Source organism: Thalassophryne amazonica, chromosome 8 (assembly GCF_902500255.1).
Source record: "Thalassophryne amazonica chromosome 8, fThaAma1.1, whole genome shotgun sequence".
Taxonomy (NCBI): domain Eukaryota; kingdom Metazoa; phylum Chordata; class Actinopteri; order Batrachoidiformes; family Batrachoididae; genus Thalassophryne; species Thalassophryne amazonica.
The window spans coordinates 10,742,143-10,766,013 of record NC_047110.1 but is presented as its reverse complement, the minus strand read 5'-3'; the positions used below and the strand labels follow the sequence as shown (position 1 = coordinate 10,766,013).

The window sequence follows — 23,871 nt, the reverse complement described above, 5'->3', positions numbered from 1 at the left end:
ATTCGGGCTTGGGACTGGCACTCAGAATGTACTGGCTGCACACCCCATGTGGCTGAGTTAACTTTTCAACTTTTGTAAAGTGCATTTAACTCCCTTTGATGATTTTTCAAATTAAAACCTTTTTTTTCTTCTTAAACTCCAAATTCCTCTCGTGAACATTTTTCTCACAAAGTCAACTATTTTTGTATTGAGTTTTTGATTTGACCCAGCTTCCAAAGACGACAAAAGACGAATTTTTATTTTGGCGAATAAAAGAAATAAAGACACTCAAGCCTTTATTCTGACGATCCCAGACTACAAGCGTTGCAGAAATAAAAACATCCAGGTCAATTAAGCCGCAACAGAGAGTGAACTGCCGTTGCAAGTCACAGCAATTACGACTGAAAGCACTCCTGCTGACCCACGAAACCGGGCGCGGTGACCAGCAGAGTCCCTTTGCCAAGGTACCGGAGACAGCTGTGCGGACGGACGGTTCCTTGACTGAAAACCAGCAATGGACCTCACGGAGACCAGCTGCATAGCGCATGATCCAAGTAAGACCAGGGCATGATGTCAGACATAAACAGTGGCTTTATTTTAATTCTATCCACTTTCATTAACAATATCTCTCGTTAATAAATACTAAAGTAAATTCCCTGCTGATTAGGACGAAATTCATTCTTAAACTCCCGCAACTAAACCAAATTATCTGAACGTCATACAATAATTGCTCAGTGAAATTCATCATCATCAAATTGCCTGACTGTGATATGTACTGTTACTTAAACGTGTGAAGTTGTCTGTGATTTTGTATGGTTTTACAGAGGGGGTCAGACTTGACATGTGGAGCTTACGCCTGAAGATTAGAGACTGATTTAGAAACTATTGACTTACCCTAAAATCAATGATATTATAACCTTGTTATAATATCATTCAGTCATAGGTGATGCCCCCAGTATTCGAGGTAAAATTATCCACACGTGATAATTTTAAATATCCTAAAACACATATTATATTCTTCTGGATCCTGCTACACACATTTTAACCATTTTGACATCAAAGTCCATATAAAACACTAGAAAATTCAGGTTTCCCCATTCGTTTCAACAGAGGGCCTCGAAACATGATGTCATCAGTGTGTATTGGTAATATTTAAGTTGTACAAGAAAATAGGAAGACAATGGCTAGCTTTATGAAGGTCCACATGTCCTCTGCGACAGGACAGTCTAGATGTTCCACTGTTTTCAGTGAGAGGCTGGCAGTAAAAGGATGTTTTATCTTTAACGAGGACAAAAAAAGAGGAAAGTAAAAAATGGTTTATTTAAGTTCAGCATCGCCTGGTTTTCAACTTGGTAGGATCCTTTTAAGCTGTTGTCAGAGCCAGAGTTTTCTGTTTTTATATAACACAATGCAAAACCTTCCAATGAGGTAAATTAGTGTATTGTCCATGTGGTTATCATTGAAAAATGACAGTGCCTCATGTCACCTCCTGCAGGCTGGAGATGACATGAGACTTTGATTCTGTGAATATCTTCCTAACTTTACCGGAGTCTCCAGGGGAGGTTTCTGTCCTCCCCATGTTTGACACCTGCATTTGACAGATGTAGCATTCCAGTCAAACTCCCCACCTGTCACTGTTCTCGGAGCGGGTCACAGCCAGCAGGGCTGGGCGCTTGACACCAGAAGCAAGAGCCTGCTCGGTTCGCCTCACCAACTGTAGCCCCCCCCCCCCCCCCCCCCCCCCCCCCCCAAAAAAAAAATTTTTTGCAGAGACAGGGTTTGTGATCAAGAAGTAACTGATCCATAAACTGAAATCCGTAAACTACTTAAACTGAAAAAAAGCATATATCATGAATGATAGTCACATTTTGCGCGACCTGTGTTCACATTTCGGGAGATATTTTTTCACGTCTTGCAATTAACTGCGAATAATTCACAATTTGCAACTGATTCACGTTTTGGGGGTTAACACAGCCCCACTATTACTCTCTGTTTATTTAGAATCCCTGCCGCATAGAATCTCTCCCTCGTATCTTAAGACAAGCTTCCATAAGTCTGCTTTTAAAACAAGAGCGCTCTGAGAGCACAACATCCCCTTCCATCTGCTCCAGTACAATTGCTTGTATTTTGATAACATTTCAGAGTGGTACCAAGTTTCCCGAAATTCTTCCTAAAAATGTGAGGTTAAAATGTGAAGTTAATTTCAGAATGCAGGCACCAACTCATGAACCTGGCAGTATCTAGGTTTGTTAATCAATGGCCATCACTCTGCCAAAATGTGTCAATGTTGTATAGGGCTGCCACAAATGACTACTTGGATTATTTTTGCGATTAGTCGACTAGTCGGATCATACATAATTTCCTAAATTAAGGCCTGCAGCATTTTCCGAGAAACGTCGGGATGAAAACATGAACATTTCCAAATCAGTGACTATTTCTTAGACTTCATTTACATCAATCATTCAGAAATACAAACAGTGTGGTACTTTATAGTAAATCTGTGTCAGGTAGGCAGTTCTCAAAAACTAAATATCCATGCTGGAAGAATACAAGTGAGGGAAGCCACAAGACACAACTATTGAAGAACTTTTGACTTCTGTGAGTGGAGAAACTGGGAATAGTGCAACATTTTTATTTTTATCTTCATTTTACTTATAGTCCCAACTTTTTCTGATTTGTGGTTGTTTCTGTTGCATTTCTGAAATTACAGAACTGCTATAAAGAAAAGTGTCAACATTTTATTGTGTTTTAAAACTTTGTGGAGCAAATGCAAACACCAAACTCTTATAAAGAAGGAAAAAATATACAAACGTGCAGGTAAACTTTGATATAAACTGAACAGATCAATGCAGGCTGATTTGACTCCCCATATTTTTTGTATAAATAAATCCGAATAAAATAAGAGGTAACTCACTTTGAAATAATTAATTAATCAGCTTATAATAACTTTGAAAAATAACAAAAATCAGCAGCTTGTATTTTTATTCCGACTCCAGTTCATTTTAGTGTCATGACGTCATTTTTTTTCTCCTCATCAGTCACGTTTTGTGCTTGAACACTACATTAAGCTTAAGATTGAACAAATAAATACCTTTGGAAAATAACAGCTGTTAAAGTTCAGAGTTCTCATCTGCTTTTTGTGATCTGTGCCTCTGAACATCGTGAATGCGTAATTTTTCCTCAGTTCATTTATATATTCTAATTTTTAAGGATTTAAGGATATTTGACCGTTTATTTCATCTCATGATCTCATAAATTCAGTATACGACGCGCACATGGTGTGAACAGGTCAGTTCCATCAGAAAAACACCGGTAGAGAAAGAGCAGAGAAAAGTAAAGGCAGTTCCATGTGTTTTTTTTTTTTTTACATGTTCACTCGGGTTAAAATCTTCTCTCTCTCCTTCTTCTTTCTCTCTCTGCTCCGCGCTCGCTGTCTCACGTGCACTGATGGTTCTCAGCAGAATGCAACATCTTGTGCCTCTGGTCGCAGTCTGCACGCACGCACGCACACACACACACACACACACACCCCAACAGCTCCTCCTCTAAACTGTGCATTTTAAACGGCTTCGAACAAGACGGCCACTGTTTTAATCGGCCGTCTTATCCAAGTTTGAACATTCAAATGACGCCAGGACGGCTCACTGCCTAAAACTGTGAATTGAGAGAAAAACAAATACTTAAATAAAATAAATGACTCATCGACTACTAAATTAGTTGTCGATGGTTTCATTAGTCGACACTGTCGTGACTAGTCGACTAGTTGTGGCAGCCCTAATGTTGTACAATATTAGAATATACGTACTATCAACCTATAACAAGGATTTGTACCAGTTTACATGAAATTCCAACTAAAAATGTGAGAGGAGTTGATTTCAGAATACAGGCACCCGAGCATGACACTGAGGGAGTCTAGCTTTGCTAATAAAGCGCTCTAACTGTGGTAAAATGAGCCAAACTGGAGGAATATGACATCATCCGCCTTCTGGCCTTTGTCCAGCATGGCATAAATAAAACAAACATCTGAATCTCATATAGACCTATTTCCTTAACACATGTGGATGCTAAAATCCTTGCTAAGGCTTTGGCCCATCGCTTGGAGACTATTCTTCCAACTATAATTTCAGACAAACAAACTGTATTTACTGGCATCAGTTATTCTATAATCCATCCATCCATCCATCCATCCATTTTCTTCCGGTTCATCTGAGGTCGGGACGCGGGGGCAGCAGCTCAAGCAAAGCCGCCCAGACCTCCTGATCCACACACACCTCCCCCAGCTCCTCTGGGGGAACCCCGAGGTGTTCCCAAGCCAGCTGCGAAACGTAGTCCCTCCAGCGTGTCCTGGGTCTTCCCCGGGGGCTCCTCCCGATGAGACATGAGCGGAACACCTGTCCAGCGAGGCGTCCATGGGGCATCCGAAAAAGATGCCCGAGATACCTCAGCTGGCTCCTTTTGATGTGGAGGAGCAGCGGCTCAACTCCGAGCTTCTCCCGAGTGATTATTCTATAATGTCATACCTTATTGAATATCATCTACTCTAAAAACACTACATCCACCTGAGGTGTTGATCTCTGTTGACGCAGAGGAAGCATTTGACATGCTTGAATGGGACTAATACCATATTGGTTAAATTTGGGCTGGGAAATGTATTTATTTCATGATTACGCCTCCTTCATACATCCCCACAAGCTAGTATCTCCACTAATAGCATTCAATCCTGTTTCTTCACTCTGTCCCATGGCACAGGGCAGTGATGTCCTTTATCCACTTAATTGTTTGCATTAGCAATAGACTCCTACCAATATATCTGGCGACCTCTCCCATCTTTATAGGTATATCACGATATGCTGATGATCTACAGTTGTATGTGTCAAATGCAGTTCACTCTACACCCACAATTTTATCCCTTTATCAGAGCTTCAGCTGATTTCTAGTTTACAAAGTCAACATTTCCAAAAGAGAATGCTAACCTGTCAATGCATCAGCATTATGACTTTAGCAACCTGATATCCCCATTTAAAGTAATCATCTCAGGGTTTAAGTACTCAGTACTCAGTACCCTGCTCGTTTGTGACTGCGTCTCAGCCTGTTCCTGTGCCACGCTGACTGATTACATGTGTACCGAAACCAAGCCTGGAATAAAGACCATGATTTCTCCCACACCAAAGTCTGGGGGTTTGCATTGCGGGTCCAGCCGCTCCTGGTGACGGGCTCCCTCCCGTCCTGACAAAAGACCTGTACAGTCATTGTTTGTTTTGTAGCTTTGCAGATCTATCAAGCAAATTTCAACTCCCACCTTCTCATCTGTTCCATTATTTTCAGATTCGACACCACTTAATCTTTGTTTCCACCTTTTCCCTCCTTACACCCAAGTTAACTGTGTGATGAGCTTCTGACTATCAACCTGCTTCAAAAGTCACTCATCTCACAGGTTTAAAATAAACTGTCTTATGACAGTTCACCAGCCACTAAAGTCAAAGCTGACAGAGTATGAACTGGTGTTGACCCTGGAGGAGAACTGGTGGGATGTTGCTCTCAATAAAATCCACATAAGCTCAACTTGTGCTTCTCTCACACTCATACAATTTAAGGTAATATTCAGGATTCTTTTTCCAAACCCTGTTTTTCACAAATTTATGCCACCAAACAGCTGTGATAAAAATCATGCTTGATCCTGCAGTCTTAATCAGATGTTCTTTTCCTGTCCACTACTGTCCAACTTTTGGCAATGCTACTTTGATACCATGTCGAAAATACTCACGATATCTATTAATGCCTCTCCCCGTCCTGCCATATTTGGTTGTCCAGAAGACCACAAGCAATACAGCTCTGTGCAACTGGAGGTTATAGCTTTCACTTCCTTGCTTTCAATCAATCAATCAATCAATCAATCAATTTTATTTATATAGCGCCAAATCACAACAAACAGTTGCCCCAAGGCGCTTTATATTGTAAGGCAAGGCCATACAATAATTACGTAAAAACCCCAACGGTCAAAACGACCCCCTGTGAGCAAGCACATGGCGACAGTGGGAAGGAAAAACTCCCTTTTAACAGGAAGAAACCTCCAGCAGAACCAGGCTCAGGTAGGGGCAGTCTTCTGCTGGGACTGGTTGGGGCTGAGGGAGAGACCCAGGAAAAAGACATGCTGTGGAGGGGAGCAGAGATCAATCACTAATGATTAAATGCAGAGTGGTGCATACAGAGCAAAAAGAGAAAGAAACACTCAGTGCATCATGGGAACCCCCCAGCAGTCTAAGTCTATAGCAGCATAACTAAGGGATGGTTCAGGGTCACCTGATCCAGCCCTAACTATAAGCTTTAGCAAAAAGGAAAGTTTTAAGCCTAATCTTAAAAGTAGAGAGGGTGTCTGTCTCCCTGATCCGAATTGGGAGCTGGTTCCACAGGAGAGGAGCCTGAAAGCTGAAGGCTCTGCCTCCCATTCTACTCTTACAAACCCTAGGAACTACAGGTCAGCCTGCAGTCTGAGAGCGAAGCACTCTATTGGGGTGATATGGTACTATGAGGTCCCTAAGATAAGATGGGACCTGATTATTCAAAACCTTATAAGTAAGAAGAAGAATTTTAAATTCTATTCTAGAATTAACAGGAAGCCAATGAAGAGAGGCCAATATGGGTGAGATATGCTCTCTCCTTCTAGTCCCCGTTAGTACTCTAGCTGCAGCATTTTGAATTAACTGAAGGCTTCTCAGGGAACTTTTAGGACAACCTGATAATAATGAATTACAATAGTCCAGCCTAGAAGAAATAAATGTATGAATTAGTTTTTCAGCATCACTCTGAGACAAGACCTTTCTAATTTTACAGATATTGCGTAAATGCAAAAAAGCAGTCCTACATATTTGTTTAATATGCGCTTTGAATGACATATCCTGATCAAAAATGACTCCAAGATTTCTCACAGTATTACTAGAGGTCAGGGTAATGCCATCCAGAGTAAGGATCTGGTTAGACACCATGTTTCTAAGATTTGTGGGGCCAAGTACAATAACTTCAGTTTTATCTGAGTTTAAAAGCAGGAAATTAGAGGTCATTCATGTCTTTATGTCTGTAAGACAATCCTGCAGTTTAGCTAATTGGTGTGTGTCCTCTGGCTTCATGGATAGATAAAGCTGGGTATCATTTGCGTAACAATGAAAATTTAAGCAATGCCGTCTAATAATACTGCCTAAGGGAAGCATGTATAAAGTGAATAAAATTGGTCCTAGCACAGAACCTTGTGGAACTCCATAATTAACCTTAGTCTGTGAAGAAGATTCCCCATTTACATGAACAAATTGTAATCTATTAGATAAATATGATTCAAACCACCGCAGCACAGTGCCTTTAATACCTATGGCATGCTCTAATCTCTGTAATAAACTTTTATGGTCAACAGTATCAAAAGCAGCACTGAGGTCTAACAGGACAAGCACAGAGATGAGTCCACTGTCTGAGGCCATAAGAAGATCATTTGTAACCTTCACTAATGCTGTTTCTGTACTATGATGAATTCTAAAACCTGACTGAAACTCTTCAAATAGACCATTCCTCTGCAGATGATCAGTTAGCTGTTTTACAACTACCCTTTCAAGAATTTTTGAGAGAAAAGGAAGGTTGGAGATTGGCCTATAATTAGCTAAGATAGCTGGGTCAAGTGATGGCTTTTTAAGTAATGGTTTAATTACTGCCACCTTAAAAGCCTGTGGTACATAGCCAACTAATAAAGATAGATTGATCATATTTAAGATCGAAGCATTAAATAATGGTAGGGCTTCCTTGAGCAGCCTGGTAGGAATGGGGTCTAATAGACATGTTGATGGTTTGGATGAAGTAACTAATGAAAATAACTCAGACAGTCCTTCACACTCCTTCTCCAATGGAAACACACTAAACCACCTTCCACCACTCAGTGGCTCAGGGACATGGTGTTCTTTTAAAAGCTTGAAAAATTAAATATTTAGTGAGTGGTAATTATGAATTTTTTTTTTTTTTCAAAAACTGGCATCATTTTTAATGTTCTTTGACTCTCTTCAGTCTCTATCGGATGATTGATGCACTTCCCCAACCAACACTCCACTTTTTCTTTTTTTTTTAATTTTCTATTTTTAATACTTTTTCTGTATTGATTTTGTTAATTTATTCTTTCTTTATATATATATACACATAATCTATTTTGCTTTGTTTCCCCACTTATTAGGTTTATTTATATTTAGTATGTAAACACCTTAAAAGCTAGAAAATGTAGCTTGTATTTTTTTCTACATTTACGTTGCACAGTATTTTGACACTGTCACTATCAGTGTGTTATTTCTGTTTCAGCTATGGTCCAGTCTGCATCTATTTGTGTATCTTCAATCTGAACACCTGCTATTAGGCATCCCGCTTTTCAAAAAGCTCACTGCTTATAATGGGCAGGTGGTCTTCCTCTCCTCCAGCTATGTGTTTTTGTCAACAAGCAAAATATTCCCACACTTTTTCAACAAATGGCAAAGATCACTGACTGAACAATGTGGACTGATTTGCTTCTAAATCTCATATTGTGAAACAGAACATCGTAGTGGTTTTGGCATGGTTGTAAAGGTACTAAAATATGCTCACATTAGGAATACTGTAAGCAGGAAATTAGTCATGTTCCTCATAAAGAGTAAAATAGTAACCACAAATCAAAAGAGCTGATGAATAGTTTTCTGTAAATCCAACTGAGTAGTTTTCAGTTGTAATAAAGATTTAAGTTTGTGTGTGTGCATCTATACACCAACTTGGCACAGCAGACTGCGGAGGCAGATGATTTCCCTTTGCAGGTCTCTACACTGGACCACCAGCTGGTTGCAGACAGCCTGAGCCTCTTTATTTGGGTCCAGACGGAAGACCACCTACAGAAACAACAAAGACCCCAAAATTAAATAAAAATCTCCAGACAGACTGAACACCACACACACACTATACACACACACATGGAATGTGGAAATGTTGACATCACTGAAATGACTGAATCAAAAGCAAATTTACATGTAACAGGTTAGAGTAGTGGTCCACAAATTGTGAAGTGCATCCCTCAGTACCACTGCAGTGGAGTGTGGATGGGGCGGACAGCTGGAGTGGCTTTAATTGACAATTTTATCCTACCTTTGGCAAACGCCCAATTATCATTATTACTATTTTGCAATCGTTAATCATCCTAGTGTTTGCTTTGTTTGGGCCTCGGCTGCAAATATTGTCAATGCCTCCCTATGAAAATAAACCAGCCACATTCCAAACTGTGTAAGAGAGAGAATGGTGTGGTTAAGGTCCAGACAGTGGCAAGCTGCCTCACAGCAACAAGGTTCTAGGTTCACTTCTGACCGGGTCCTTTCTGTGTTTAGTTTACAGGCTCTTCGTGTGTTTGCGTGGGTTCCCTCCGGCTTCTTCCCACTTCTCAAGACGTGAACTGGTGACTGGTGAATTGACCGTAGGTATGAGTGAGAGTGTGAATGAGTTTTTGTGTCTCTTGTTCATTGACTGTTAGGATAGCATCCTCCCCGCACGTAACCCTTATTTGGAATAAACAGATATAGAAAATGAATGAATATTAACTTGAAAACTGCCATTCGTATCATATTTTAATTAACTGCTCATTAGCTACTTTGACTTTCCACAGTGTCAAAGGAAACTGATCTCCTGAGCTTATAATGGTTGGCACCTTTCACTTCACACTTCATTACTGTGCACCTCACTAAGATGGAAAATATGAGAGTTCCGTGTTACTGAAGAATCATTATCATCCTACAAATATTTACAAAATTCTGAGAGATGTCGGCAGATTCTTTCTTCAGATGTGGTCAGCATTGATCACTCGCATACAGTGCACGTGTGAACCGATAAAGTTTTAATACAACTCCTGCTACATGTTCTATCTATTTGGTAATTAGGGATTTACTTCTTCATTCCTTTGTATTTCTGCCTGTATTTTTCCCACTTACTGGGCATCATGTTTTTCCTCGCAGATGCCAGCATATTTGGTTCATGCTCACATGCACTTATGTCCAGGCAAATGTCTGAGGGCGTGCCTTTACTAGTTAATTAGCCATGGATGATGATATTCTCTGGCCAACATAAAATTAAAGCATGCTCAAGTGTGTTGCCAAATGGGCAAGCAACTTGGGATAAAGGGCCGTGATACTTAGGATTCGTTGAACACAGCTCATGTAAAAGACCTCAAGGCTCCTGATATGGGTTATGTAGATGGTCTAAACCTCACAGCCACAGACCACGGTGGAGATGCTGTTGGCTTTATAGACTGAGACCTTTGCGGATATATTGATGCCATGATTGAGAAATACATGGTGTGAGAGGTAGCCAAAGGCACTAGAGGCTTCAGGATCCTGTGATGTACCCCATCATCAATGCTACAGGTCTCAGTCTGGACATTGCCATGGTAGACAAAGCAGCTAAGAAGGTCTATGTCTATGTCACAATGTATGATTTTTTTAAATAATTTATTTGTATGTCACTGTTGCAAATTAATATTTGGTACAGTAGCCTTTGTTTGCAATTTCAGAGGTCAAACGTTTCCTGTAGTTTTTCACCAGGTTTGCACACACTGCAAGCAGGGATTTAGGTCCACTCCTCCATACAGATCTTCTCCAAATCTTACAGGTTTGGAGTTTCAGCTCCCTCCAAAGATTTTCTATTGAGTTCAGGTCTGGAGACTGGCCAGGCCACTCCAGGACCTTGAAATGCTTCTTATGGAGTCTCTCCTTAGCTGCCCTGGCTGTGTGTTTGGGGTCATTGTCATGCTGGAAGACCCAGCCATGACCCATCTTCAATGCTCTTACTGAGGGAAGGAGGTTGTTTGCCAAAATCTCACAATACATCCATCCATCCTTCCTTCAATGGTGCAGTTGTCCTGTCCCCTTTGCAGAAGAGCACCCCCACAGTATGGTGTTTCCATCTTCATGCATCACGGTTGGGATGGTTTTCTTGGGGTTGTTCTCATCCTCTAAACATGGTAAGTGGAGTTGTGACTGTGGTCCCAGCTCTCTTCAGGACATTGACCAGGTCGTCCTGTTTAGTTCTGAGCTTTCTCAGAACTACACAGAATCATCCTTACCCCACAAAGTGAGATCTTGCATGGAATCCCAGACCGAGGGAGATTGACAGTCATCATGTGTTTCTTCCACTTTCTAATAAATAATCATAACAGTTGTTGTCTTCTATCAAGCTGCTTGCCTGTTGTCCTGTAGTCCATCCCAGCCTTGTGCAGGTCTCCAGTTTTGTCCCTGGAGTCCTTAGACAGCTCTTTGGTCTTGGCTATGGTGGACAGGTTGGAGTGTGATTGATTGAGTGTGTGAACAGGTGTCTTTTTTACAGGTAACAAGTTCAAACAGGTGCAATTAATACAGGTAAAGAGTGCAGAATAAGAGGGCTTCTTAAAGAAAAATTAACAGGTCTGTGTGAGCCAGAATTCTTGCTGGTTGGTAGGTGTTCAAATACTTATTTGCAGCAGTAACATACAAATAAATTATAAAAAAAAAATCATACATTATGATTTCTGGATTTTTTTTTTTAGATTATGTCTCTCACAGTGGACATGCACCTAAGATGAAAATGTCAGACCTCTCCATGATTTCTAAGTGGGAGAACTTGCAAAATCGCAGGGTGTTCAAATAATTATTTTCGTCACTGTATATATATATGGTGGGCACAGTTCTGCTAACCACTAATTATTGAAGATAATGTTTTCATTCTCAGATTAGCTTTTCAGATAACTTTGAAAACCATCATCGGACCAATTATCTTCCGATAAATTTTGGTCCGATAATTTTTAAATGGCTAACATTTTTGCAGGTGAAGTAAATAAAGCTTTAACAGATAAAAACCTTTGTTAAATCTGATAAAGTTTTTACCGCTTACCTGTTTTGTAGCAGATAAACAGCTCTGTTCTCTGTAAACAGAGAAGAACTGGTTTAGGGAGAAACCGCTCTATCCTCTGCAGTCAGAGGCGAACTGGTCACAAGATCATTGCTCCTGACACCATACTAATTCACTGGCAATATCACCCAAGTCATCCAGAGGCATACAGTTTTAACTTATGGTTAAAATTTTAACCAAACTAATTTCGGACATATGTTATTTAAATTACCATCACTTCTGAAGTTTTATAACATGAAAATATCAGCAGTGATGCCGGTTACTCTAATCTGACCACTTTTTTTTTAGTAACGAGTAATCTAACACGTTAATCTTTCCAAAACAGTAATCAGATTAAAGTTACTTCTCCAAGTCACTGTGCGTTACTATTATTTTTGCATCGTGGGTCGATAGCAGCATTAAACTTGGTCCGTGGGCAGGGTGTCGGAGTTCAACTAAACTGCCCACTTTAAGCGAGCTGTGAGCTTTTCATCCACGGTTTTTTGCAGCAGCTACAACTCGTCCTCACCTTAAAGGCAACAACAGCACACGTGCACTGAGCTTTACAAAGACACTTTTATGCTTTTTTCTCCTTTATTCTGAGCTGAGCCGCTCAGTATCTGCTGCTAAAAACAGCTGATACTCCGTGATGCGTCAACAACTAACAATATTTTCCACTCAAATGCACCTAAACTCTCTTTCTTGATGATGTGAAAACGCAATAAAACTTTCTTACCTGTAAATCTGGTCATGTTTTCTGCATAAATAAATGTTATCCATTCTTTGTGCTCAAACGCCAAAGCAGGGGCGAATCCAGATGGAATGGTGGCGTGGGGCAGGGATGTGCTCCCACCCCCACAACACCCCTAGATGAAGCCGTTTTTTACTACAACTACTAATACTACTTATAATAATAATAATTTCGACAAGTAAAATGTTTAGAGAGAATTTAAAATGTTAGAAAGAATTTAATAGTTACATTTATAAACAATGTAGGTTAGAAATTGCAAGTTTTACTGTTACAGTGCTGTCAACAGTTAAATATGAGGTCAAGAAAGAGGTCTTTATTTTACTTTTTATAAAACAAGTATTTATTTTCATTGAAGTCAAGAAAAGGTGACTATAAAGTGAGTTTTGGCAAAACAAGTATCGTTGTCATGTTGAGGTGGCAGAGGGTTGTTGTCGGCAGCTGGAGAAAGTAACTAAAAGTAACTAGTAATCTAACTTAGTTACTTTTCCAAATGAGTAATCAGTAAAGTAACTAAGTTACTTTTTCAAGGAGTAATCAGTAATCAGTAATTGGATTACTTTATCAAAGTAACTGTGGCAACACTGAATATCAGGTATATGTGTTAGCTTTAAAGTACTGCAGGAATTTTGAAGGTTTTAGTGTGGACATGCTCTGCTGCCCAGTGCATTATGGGTACAATCACAACAGCAGAAATTAATTTCAGACGCTCTAATCAGGCTCCACACGGACAACAGCATTAAACTCTTTGTATACTGTGCCTAAAACTCAAATATATTCTCTGGGTTTACAGACACTGTTACTTGTTATTGTGTTTGTTTTAAATGTCAGAAGAAGCTCAGGTTGCTTTTCCAATATTTTCCTATTTGCTCTACGGTCTCCCCTGCCATCTACTGGCCATGTTCATGGCAGTATTCCCCCTAATTTGAGATATCCCATAAATTATAATTCTTTGGGCGCCTGAGAGTTGTTGCAGCCTCTTACTGTAGCTAAAGAAACAAAAGTATACATTTTGGTTGTATAATGTTCATTTACAATTGTCGTTGTGGATTTTGTTGTTTAAAAAAAACTGGTACGCAAAGAATTATGGGTAAGGGGCTGAGCATCTGGGTGCCAGTAGATGGCAGTCTTCTATGCATTTTGACCCCAGTTACATCAGGAGGTTTTCAAATCACAACTTGACTTAGTTGGCTTTTGCAAATGGCTTATTATTATTTACTTATTTTTTTTATTTTTACATATAAATAAATGGCATATTTTACAAAAGCACATTTAAATACCAACACACACATCATGTCACATTAACGTGTTGGTATTTACATAGAATGAATGAGTCAACCAATCAGTGTTAGTATATATATATATATATATATATATATATATATATATATATATACTTAACAAAAATATAAACGCAACACTTTTGGTTTTGCTCCCATTTTGTATGAGATGAACTCAAAGATCTAAAACTTTTTCCACATACACAATATCACCATTTCCCTCAAATATTGTTCACAAACCAGTCTAACTCTGTGATAGTGAGCACTTCTCCTTTGCTGAGATAATCCATCCCACCTCACAGGTGTGCCATATCAAGATGCTGATTAGACACCATGATTAGTGCACAGGTGTGCCTTAGACTGTCCACAATAAAAGGCCACTCTGAAAGGTGCAGTTTTGTCACACAGCACAATGCCACAGATGTCGCAAGTTTTGAGGGAGCGTGCAATTGGCATGCTGACAGCAGGAATGTCAACCAGAGCTGTTGCTCGTGTATTGAATGTTCATTTCTCTACTATAAGCTGTCTCCAAAGGCGTTTCAGAGAATTTGGCAGTACATCCAACCAGCCTCACAACCACAGACCACGTGTAACCACACCAGCCCAGGACCTCCACATCCAGCATGTTCACCTCCAAGATCGTCTGAAACCAGCCACTCGGACAGCTGCTGAAACAATCGGTTTGCATAACCAAAGAATTTCTGCACAAACTGTCAGAAACCGTCTCAGGGAAGCTCATCTGCATGCTTGTCGTCCTCATCGGGGTCTCGACCTGACTCCAGTTCGTCGTTGTAACCGACTTGAGTGAGCAAATGTGGATGAGCGGTTGTCTGATGTCAATGTTGTGGATCGAGTGACCCATGGTGGCGGTGGGGATATGGTATGGGCAGGCGTCTGTTATGGACGAAGAACACAGGTGCATTTTATTGATGGCATTTTGAATGCGCAGAGATACCGTGACGAGATCCTGAGGCCCATTGTTGTGCCATACATCCAAGAACATCACCTCATGTTGCAGCAGGATAATGCACAGTCCCATGTTGCAAGGATCTGTACACAATTCTTTGAAGCTGAAAATGTCCCAGTTCTTGCATGGCCGGCATACTCACCGGACATGTCACCCATTGAGCATGTTTGGGATGCTCTGGACCGGCGTATACGACAGCGTGTACCAGTTCCTGCCAATATCCAGCAACTTCGCACAGCCACTGAAGAGGAGTGGACCAACATTCCACAGGCCACAATTGACAACCTGATCAACTCTATGCGAAGGAGATGTGTTGCACTGCATGAGGCAAATGGTGGTCACACCAGATACTGACTGGTATCCCCCCCAATAAAACAAAACTGCACCTTTCAGAGTGGCCTTTTATTGTGGACAGTCTAAGGCACACCTGTGCACTAATCATGGTGTCTAATCAGCATCTTGATATGGCACACCTGTGAGGTGGGATGGATTATCTCAGCAAAGGAGAAGTGCTCACTATCACAGATTTAGACTGGTTTGTGAACAATATTTGAGGGAAATGGTGATATTGTGTATGTGGAAAAAGTTTTAGATCTTTGAGTTCATCTCATACAAAATGGGAGCAAAACCAAAAGTGTTGCGTTTATATTTTTGTTGAGTGAACTGGGGCACTGACCTGGACCTGCTGGGGGCCTAATGTGGCCCATAGACCACAGTTTTTTTGATGTTGTCCCCAGATGCCATTCTCGTGCCTTCTGTATGCAAATGATGCTGCCTTCATCAGTCATTCAGCTGCTGGCCTCCAAAGGGTCCAGGGGGCCCAGCCTCCAGAAGCTCCTGGAGATCGGAGCATTTTTGAGTGATTTTGAAGGCAATCCTGTTTATTATCCAGATTATGATTTCCACCAGTTTGAAGGTACTCATTTCTACAGTTTTCAGGCAATATGTTTTGTAATGTAGGTGGGTACTAAGACTTACTGATGAGATACAGTGAATGAATGAATGATTTCTCCCCTCATGAGAGATTATCAAGTACAGTAAAAAGTGTCTCGCCCTTGATCATCAGCAGAGACTGTGTGGAGAGGGTGGCTGACTCCTGCTTCCTAGGAGTCAACAAAACTCCCAGGATGAAAAAACTCATCCCAATAGTGCTTTTATCATCCTTGTGGACTTTAATCACTGTAATCTCTGGAATACATGCCGAACCTGCAACAGTTTGTGAATTTTCCGACACACTTGACCACTGCTACTGTAACATCAGAAATGCATACAAAGCCGAGCGCAAACCCCACTTCAGCAAATCCGATCATCTGGCAATCCTGCTGAAACCTGCTTAAATAAAATGGCTGAAAGCTGACCCAGTCATAATCAGAACCACCAACACCTGGTCTGACGAAGGCAAATCTGGAGAGCTGTTTAGAGCTAACAGATATGACAGTATTCAAAGAAGCTACATCCTGTATACATGACTACACAGAGACAGTTAGCGATCACATTAGGTGGTGCACGTCCATCTATGTCCCCTCCAGAACTGTCTGTGTTTTCCCAAATCACAAACCATGGATTAACACAGATGTCCGCAAGAAAATCAGTAGTCATCAATCAATCAATCAATTTTATTTATATAGCGCCAAATCACAACAGTTGCCCCAAGGCGCTTTATATTGTAAGGCAAGGCCATACAATAATTACGTAAAAACCCCAACGGTCAAAACGACCCCCTGTGAGCAAGCACTTGGCGACAGTGGGAAGGAAAAACTCCCTTTTAACAGGAAGAAACCTCCAGCAGAACCAGGCTCAGGGAGGGGCAGTCTTCGCTGGGACTGGTTGGGGCTGAGGGAGAGAACCAGGAAAAAGACATGCTGTGTCTTTTTGTGGCTTACAAGTCAGGAGACAGTGAAAAATATAAGTGGGCCTGTTATAACCTCCATAAAACCATCAGAGCAGCTAAAACGGCGTATTCCCAAAAACGTGAAGGCTTCTACCTAGACAACAACACGCAGAATATGTGGCAGGGAATCCAATGAGTCACTAACTGCAGGAGAAACCTGGAGATGGAGGCCAGAGACAGCACCCTCCCAGACAGGTTTTATGCCATATTTGACAGATTTAACACAGACATGCCCATATAACTTCCCAGTAATCCCAACGACTCTGTCATTCAGGTGTCATGAACTCAGGTCCCAAGGGCTTTGAAACAGGTGAACCCTCAGAAAGCAGCAGGTCCAGATGGTGTCTCACCGAGAGTCCTAAAGGCCTGTGCAGAACAACTGGCAGGTCTGTACAGAGATATCTTCAATGCCTCTCTTGCACAGTCAACAGTCCCACTTATCTTCAAATCCTCCACCATCATTCCCGTACCTAAGAAACCATATGCATCCACCCTGGATGTCTTCAGACCAATGGCACTCACATCAGTCGCCATGAAATGTATTGAAAAGCTGGTGCTTAATCATCTCAACTCCATAGTGCCGGAAACTGCTGACCCTCTTCAATTTGCCTATTGTCTAAACAGATCAGTGGACGATGTGGTAGCCATAGCCCTCCACCACACCCTCCAACATTTGGACCACAGCGGTAACTATGTCAGGATGCTCTTCTTCAACTACAACTCTGCCTTCAATGCTATCCACCCAAAAAAGCTGCCTGGAAAACTGTCCAATCTGGGGGTCGCGACCGCCACCTGCAACTGGGTTCTGGATTTCCTCACGGACAGAACGCAGGTTGCACGGGATGAGAGGAATGGTTTCCGTTGAGCTCACAATCAGTACCGGATCACCTCAGGGCTGCTGCCTCTGCTCCAAACTCTTCACCCTATACACTCACGTCTGTGTATCCAACATGCACAGCACAGTTGTCATTAAATATGCTGATGACATGACCATCCTGGGCCTCATCAAGAGTGCAGATGAGACTGGGTATAGGGCGATGATCGGACAGCACACATGCCTACGGAGAGGAAAACGACCTCATCCTCAATGTGGGAAGGGCAACAGAAATAATCCCTGAATCAGGAAGAAAGCCCCTCAACTGCACCCCATCACCATTAGGGGCACTTTATTTAATTTGGTAAAAGATGCAATGTTCCATCTTCCATCTCATGAAATATTCGTACCAATGAACTCATACACATTCATTATTTGTCTAAAAACTGCTGCTGTCTATTCCCATTAACAGGATACTTTGTAATTCTTTTTTCAGGTGCTTTTATACTGTTATACCTTTAATACGTTTCTGCATTTATATTTGTTTACTCACAAGCTCTGCACAAGAATTCCAATGTACCTAAACCTTGCGTGCAAATAAAGTTGCTATCTCTATCTCCACATTGAGGAGAGGACCTGACCCGGAGTGTCAACACCTTAGAGCTCTTGAAAAAGCCCCAGCAGAGACTGTACTTCCTGAGGGTAGTTAGGAAAAATAACATCACACAGAGACTGTTGGTGTCTTTTAATCTGTGCTCTACTGAGAGCATGATGTCCTACTGTATTTGTGTGTGATAAACCAGCTGTACAGTGGCTCAGAGAAAAATGCTCCAGAGGGTCATTAACGTGGCCCAAAAGATCGTTGGCTGCCCTCTTCCCACAATTGAAATTCATAGTTCCAGCTGTCTTCTAAAAATCTGTAACATCATAAAGGACAGTTCTCAGTGCTCTGTTTGAACTTTTACCCTCAGGCAGATGCTACAGATCAATTAAACCAAGAACAAGCACATCTAAGAACAGTTTTTATCCATCAGCAACAACTAAACTCAATGCAGCCAGAATGTAAAGGGAAATGCAATAATGGCAACTGTGCAATCAAATCAAATCAATTTTATTTATATAGCGCCAAATCACAACAAACAGTTGCCCCAAGGCGCTTTATATTGTAAGGCAAAGCCATACAATAATTAAGGAAAAACCCCAACGGTCAAAACGACCCCCAGTGAGCAAGCACTTGGCAACAGTGGGAAGGAAAAACTCCTTTTTAACAGGAAGAAACCTCCAGCAGAACCAGGCTCAGGGAGGGGCAGTCTTCTGCTGGGACTGGTTGGGGCTGAAGGAGAGAACCAGGAAAAAGACATGCTGTGGAGGGGAGCAGAGATCAATCACTAGTGATTAAATGCAGAGAGGTGCATACAGAGCAAAAAGAGAAAGAAACACTCAGTGCATCATGGGAACCCCCCAGCAGTCTAAGTCTATAGCAGCATAACTAAGGGATGGTTCAGGGTCACCTGATCCAGCCCTAACTATAAGCTTTAGCAAAAAGGAAAGTTTTAAGCCTAATCTTAAAAGTAGAGAGGGTGTCTGTCTCCCTGATCCGAATTGGGAGCTGGTTCCAGAGGAGAGGAGCCTGAAAGCTGAAGGCTCTGCTTCCCATTCTACTCTTACAAACCCTAGGAACTACAAGTAAGCCTGCAGTCTGAGAGCGAAGCGCTCTATTGGGGTGATATGGTATTATGAGGTCCCTAAGATAAGATGGGACCTGATTATTCAAAACCTTATAAGTAAGAAGAAGAATTTTAAATTCTATTCTAGAATTAACAGGAAGCCAATGAAGAGAGGCCAATATGGGTGAGATATGCTCTCTCCTTCTAGTCCCTGTCAGTACTCTAGCTGCAGCATTTTGAATTAACTGAAGGCTTTTCAGGGAACTTTTAGGACAACCTGATAATAATGAATTACAATAGTCCAGCCTAGAGGAAATAAAAGCATGAATTAGTTTTTCAGCATCACTCTGAGACAAGACCTTTCTCATTTTAGAGATATTGAGCAAATGCAAAAAAGCAGTCCTACATATTTGTTTAATATGCGCATTGAATGACATATCCTGATCAAAAATGACTCCAAGATTTCTCACAGTATTACTAGAGGTCAGGGTAATGCCATCCAGAGTAAGGATCTGGTTAGACACCATGTTTCTAAGATTTGTGGGGCCAAGTACAACAACTTCAGTTTTATCTGAATTTAAAAGCAGGAAATTAGAGGTCATCCATGTCTTTATGTCTGTAAGACAATCTTGTAGTTTAGCTAACTGGTGTGTGTCCTCTGGCTTCATGGATAGATAAAGCTGGGTATCATCTGCGTAACAATGAAAATTTAAGCAATGCTGTCTAATAATACTGCCTAAGGGAAGCATGTATAAAGTGAATAAAATTGGTCCTAGCACAGAACCTTGTGGAACTCCATAATTAACCTTAGTCTGTGAAGAAGATTCCCAATTTACATGAACAAATTATAATCTATTATATAAATATGATTCAAACCACCGCAGCGCAGTACCTTTAATACCTATGGCATGCTCTAATCTCTGTGATAAAATTTTATGGTCAACAGTATCAAAAGCTGCACTGAGGTCTAACAGGACACTGTCTGAGGCCATAAGAAGATCATTTGTAACCTTCACTAATGCTCTTTCTATATTATGATGAATTCTAAACCCTGACTGAAACTCTTCAAATAGACCACCATGCAGATGATCAGTTAGCTGTTTTACAACTACCCTTTCAAGAATTTTTGAGAGAAAAGGAAGGTTGGAGATTGGCCTATAATTAGCTAAGATAGCTGGCTCAAGTGATGGCTTTTTAAGTAATGGTTTAATTACTGCCACCTTAAAAGCCTGTGGTACATAGCCAACTAATAAAGATAGATTGATCATATTTAAGATCGAAGCATTAATTAATGGTAGGGCTTCCTTGAGCAGCCTGGTAGGAATGGGGTCTAATAGACATGTTGATGGTTTGGAGGAAGTAACTAATGAAAATAACTCAGACAGAACAATCGGAGAGAAAGAGTCTAACCAAATACCGGCATCACTAAAGCAGCCAAAGAGAACGATATGTCTTTGGGATGGTTATGAGTAATTTTTTTCTCTAATAGTTAAAATTTTATTTGCAAAGAAAGTTATGAAGTCATTACTAGTTAAAGTTAAAGGAATACTCGGCTCAATAGAGCTCTGACTCTTTGTCAGCCTGGCTACAGTGCTGAAAAGAAACCTGGGGTTGTTCTTATTTTCTTCAATTAGTGATGAGTAGTAAGATGTCCTAGCTTTACAGAGGGCTTTTTTATAGAGCAACACACTCTTTTTCCAGGCTAAGTGAAGATCTTCTAAATTAGTGAGATGCCATTACCTCTCCAATTACGGGTTATCTGCTTTAAGCTGCGAGTTTGTGAGTTATACCACGGAGTCAGGCACTTCTAATTTAAGGCACTCTTTTTCAGAGGAGCTACAGCATCCAAAGTTGTCCTCAATGAGGATATAAAACTATTGACGAGATAATCTATCTCACTCACAGAGTTTAGGTAGCTACTCTGCCCTGTGTTGGTATATGGCATTGGAGAACATAAAGAAGGAATCATATCCTTAAACCTAGTTACAGCGCTTTCTGAAAGACTTCTACTGTAATGAAACTCATTCCCCACTGCTGGGTAGTCCATCAGAGTAAATGTAAATGTTATTAAGAAATGATCAGACAGAAGGGGGTTTTCAGGGAATACTGTTAAGTCTTCAATTTCCATACCATAAGTCAGAACAAGATCTAAGGTATGATTAAAGTGGTGGGTGGACTCATTTACATTATGAGCAAAGCCAATCGAGTCTAACAATAGATTAAATGCAGTGTTGAGGCTGTCATTCTCAGCATCTGTGTGGATGTTAAAATCGCCCACTATAATTATCTTATCTGAGCTAAGCACTAAGTCAGACAAAAGGTCCGAAAATTCACAGAGAAACTCACAGTAACGACCAGGTGGACAATAGATAACAACAAATAAAACTGGTTTTTGGGACTTCCAATTTGGATGGACAAGACTAAGAGTCAAGCTTTCAAATGAATTAAAGCTCTGTCTGGGTTTTTGATTAATTAATAAGCTGGAGTGGAAGATTGCTGCTAATCCTCCGCCTCAGCCCGTGCTACAAGTGTTCTGGCAGTTAGTGTGACTCGGGGGTGTTGACTCATTTAAACTAACATATTCATCCTGCTGTAACCAGGTTTCTGTAAGGCAGAATAAATCAATATGTTGATCAATTATTATATCATTTACTAACAGGGACTTAGAAGAGAGAGATCTAATGTTTAATAGACCACATTTAACTGTTTTAGTCTGTGGTGCAGTTGAAGGTGCTATATTACCTTTTCTTTTTGAATTTTTATGCTTAAATAGATTTTTGCTGGTTATTGGTAGTCTGGGAGCAGGCACCGTCTCTACGGGGATGGGGTAATGAGGGGATGGCAGGGGGAGAGAAACTGCACAGAGGTGTGTAAGACTACAACTCTGCTTCCTGGTCCCAACCCTGGATAGTCACGGTTTGGAGGATTTAAGAAAACTGGCCAGATTTCTAGAAATGAGAGCTGCTCAATCAAAAGTGGGATGGATGCTGTCTCTCCTAACAAGACCAGGTTTTCCCCAGAAGCTTTGCCAATTATCTATGAAGCCAACCTCATTTTTTGGACACCACTCAGACAGCCAGCAATTCAGGGAGAACATGCGGCTAAACATGTCACTCCCGGTCCTTGGTATCATCTGCGTATCAAAGCTGGGTATCATCTGCGTAACAGTGAAAATTTAAGCAATGCTGTCTAATAATACTGCCTAAGGGAAGCATGTATAAAGTGAATAAAATTGGTCCTAGCACAGAACCTTGTGGAACTCCATAATTAACCTTAGTCTGTGAAGAAGATTCCCCATTTACATGAACAAATTGTAATCTATTAGATAAATATGATTCAAACCACCGCAGCGCAGTGCCTTTAATACCTATGGCATGCTCTAATCTCTGTGATAAAATTTTATGGTCAACAGTATCAAAAGCAGCACTGAGGTCTAACAGGACACTGTCTGAGGCCATAAGAAGATCATTTGTAACCTTCACTAATGTTGTTTCTATACTATGATGAATTCTAAACCCTGACTGAAACTCTTCAAATAGACCATTCCTCTGCAGATGATCAGTTAGCTGTTTTACAACTACCCTTTCAAGAATTTTTGAGGGAAAAGGAAGGTTGGAGATTGGCCTATAATTAGCTAAGATAGCTGGGTCAAGTGATGGCTAAACATGTCACTCCCGGTCCGACTGGGGAGGGGCCCAGAGAAAACTACAGAGTCTGACATTGTTTTTGCAAAGTTACACACCGATTCAATGTTAATTTTAGTGACCTCCGATTGGCGTAACCGGGTGTCATTACTGCTGATGTGAATTACAATCTTACCAAATTTACGCTTAGCCTTAGCCAGCAGTTTCAAATTTCCTTCAGTGTCGCCTGCTCTGGCCCCCGGAAGACAATTACTATGGTTGCTGGTGTCGCTAACTTCACATTTCTCAAAACAGAGTCGCCAATAACCAGAGTTTGTTCCTCGGCGGGTGTGTCGCCGAGTGGGGAAAAACGGTTAGCGATGTGAACGGGTTGGCGGTGTACCAGGGGGCTTCTTTTTAGAACTACGCTTCCTCCTCACAGTCACCCAGTCGGCCTGCTTTCCCGGCTGCTCGGGATCCGCCGGAGGGGAACTAACGGCGGCTAAGCTACCTTGGTCCGCACCGACTACAGGGGCCTGGCTAGCTGTAGGATTTTCCAAGGTGCGGAGCCGAGTCTCCAATTCGCCCAGCCTGGCCTCCAAAGCTACGAATAAGCTACACTTATTACAAGTACCATTACTGCTAAAGGAGGCCACGGAATAACTAAACATTTCACACCCAGAGCAGAAAAGTGCGGGAGAGACAGGAGACGCCGCCATGCTAAACCGGCTAAGAGCTAGTAGCTGCGTTAAGCTAGCGGATTCCTAAAAACACACAAAGTGAATAATGTGTAAATAATTTAGAGGTGATTCAGCAGAGGGAGTGCTTTAGTTAAGGCACGTGAAGATTACACTGTGAAACAAATCGTTATCTAGTTAACTAGATCAATCTAACTGCGCAGATTAAACAGCTAACAGATACAGCAAAACACCGCTGTGCTCCGGAACAGGAAGTGATACAATACCGCAGTGAGAGCCAACCACCAGTAGAGGCGTCCAATCATACTG

At 41.2% G+C, this 23,871-nt stretch overlaps 1 protein-coding gene across 1 annotated transcript in view; it reads right to left on the bottom strand.

The window, feature by feature from the left end:
- The window catches only part of asz1 (ankyrin repeat, SAM and basic leucine zipper domain containing 1), a 265,510-nt gene that overhangs the window by 10,833 nt on the left and 230,806 nt on the right, over positions 1 to 23,871 (bottom strand). The window contains 1 exon segment of the mRNA XM_034175985.1: positions 8,745 to 8,858. Coding sequence (XP_034031876.1) covers positions 8,745 to 8,858 — 114 coding nt within the window.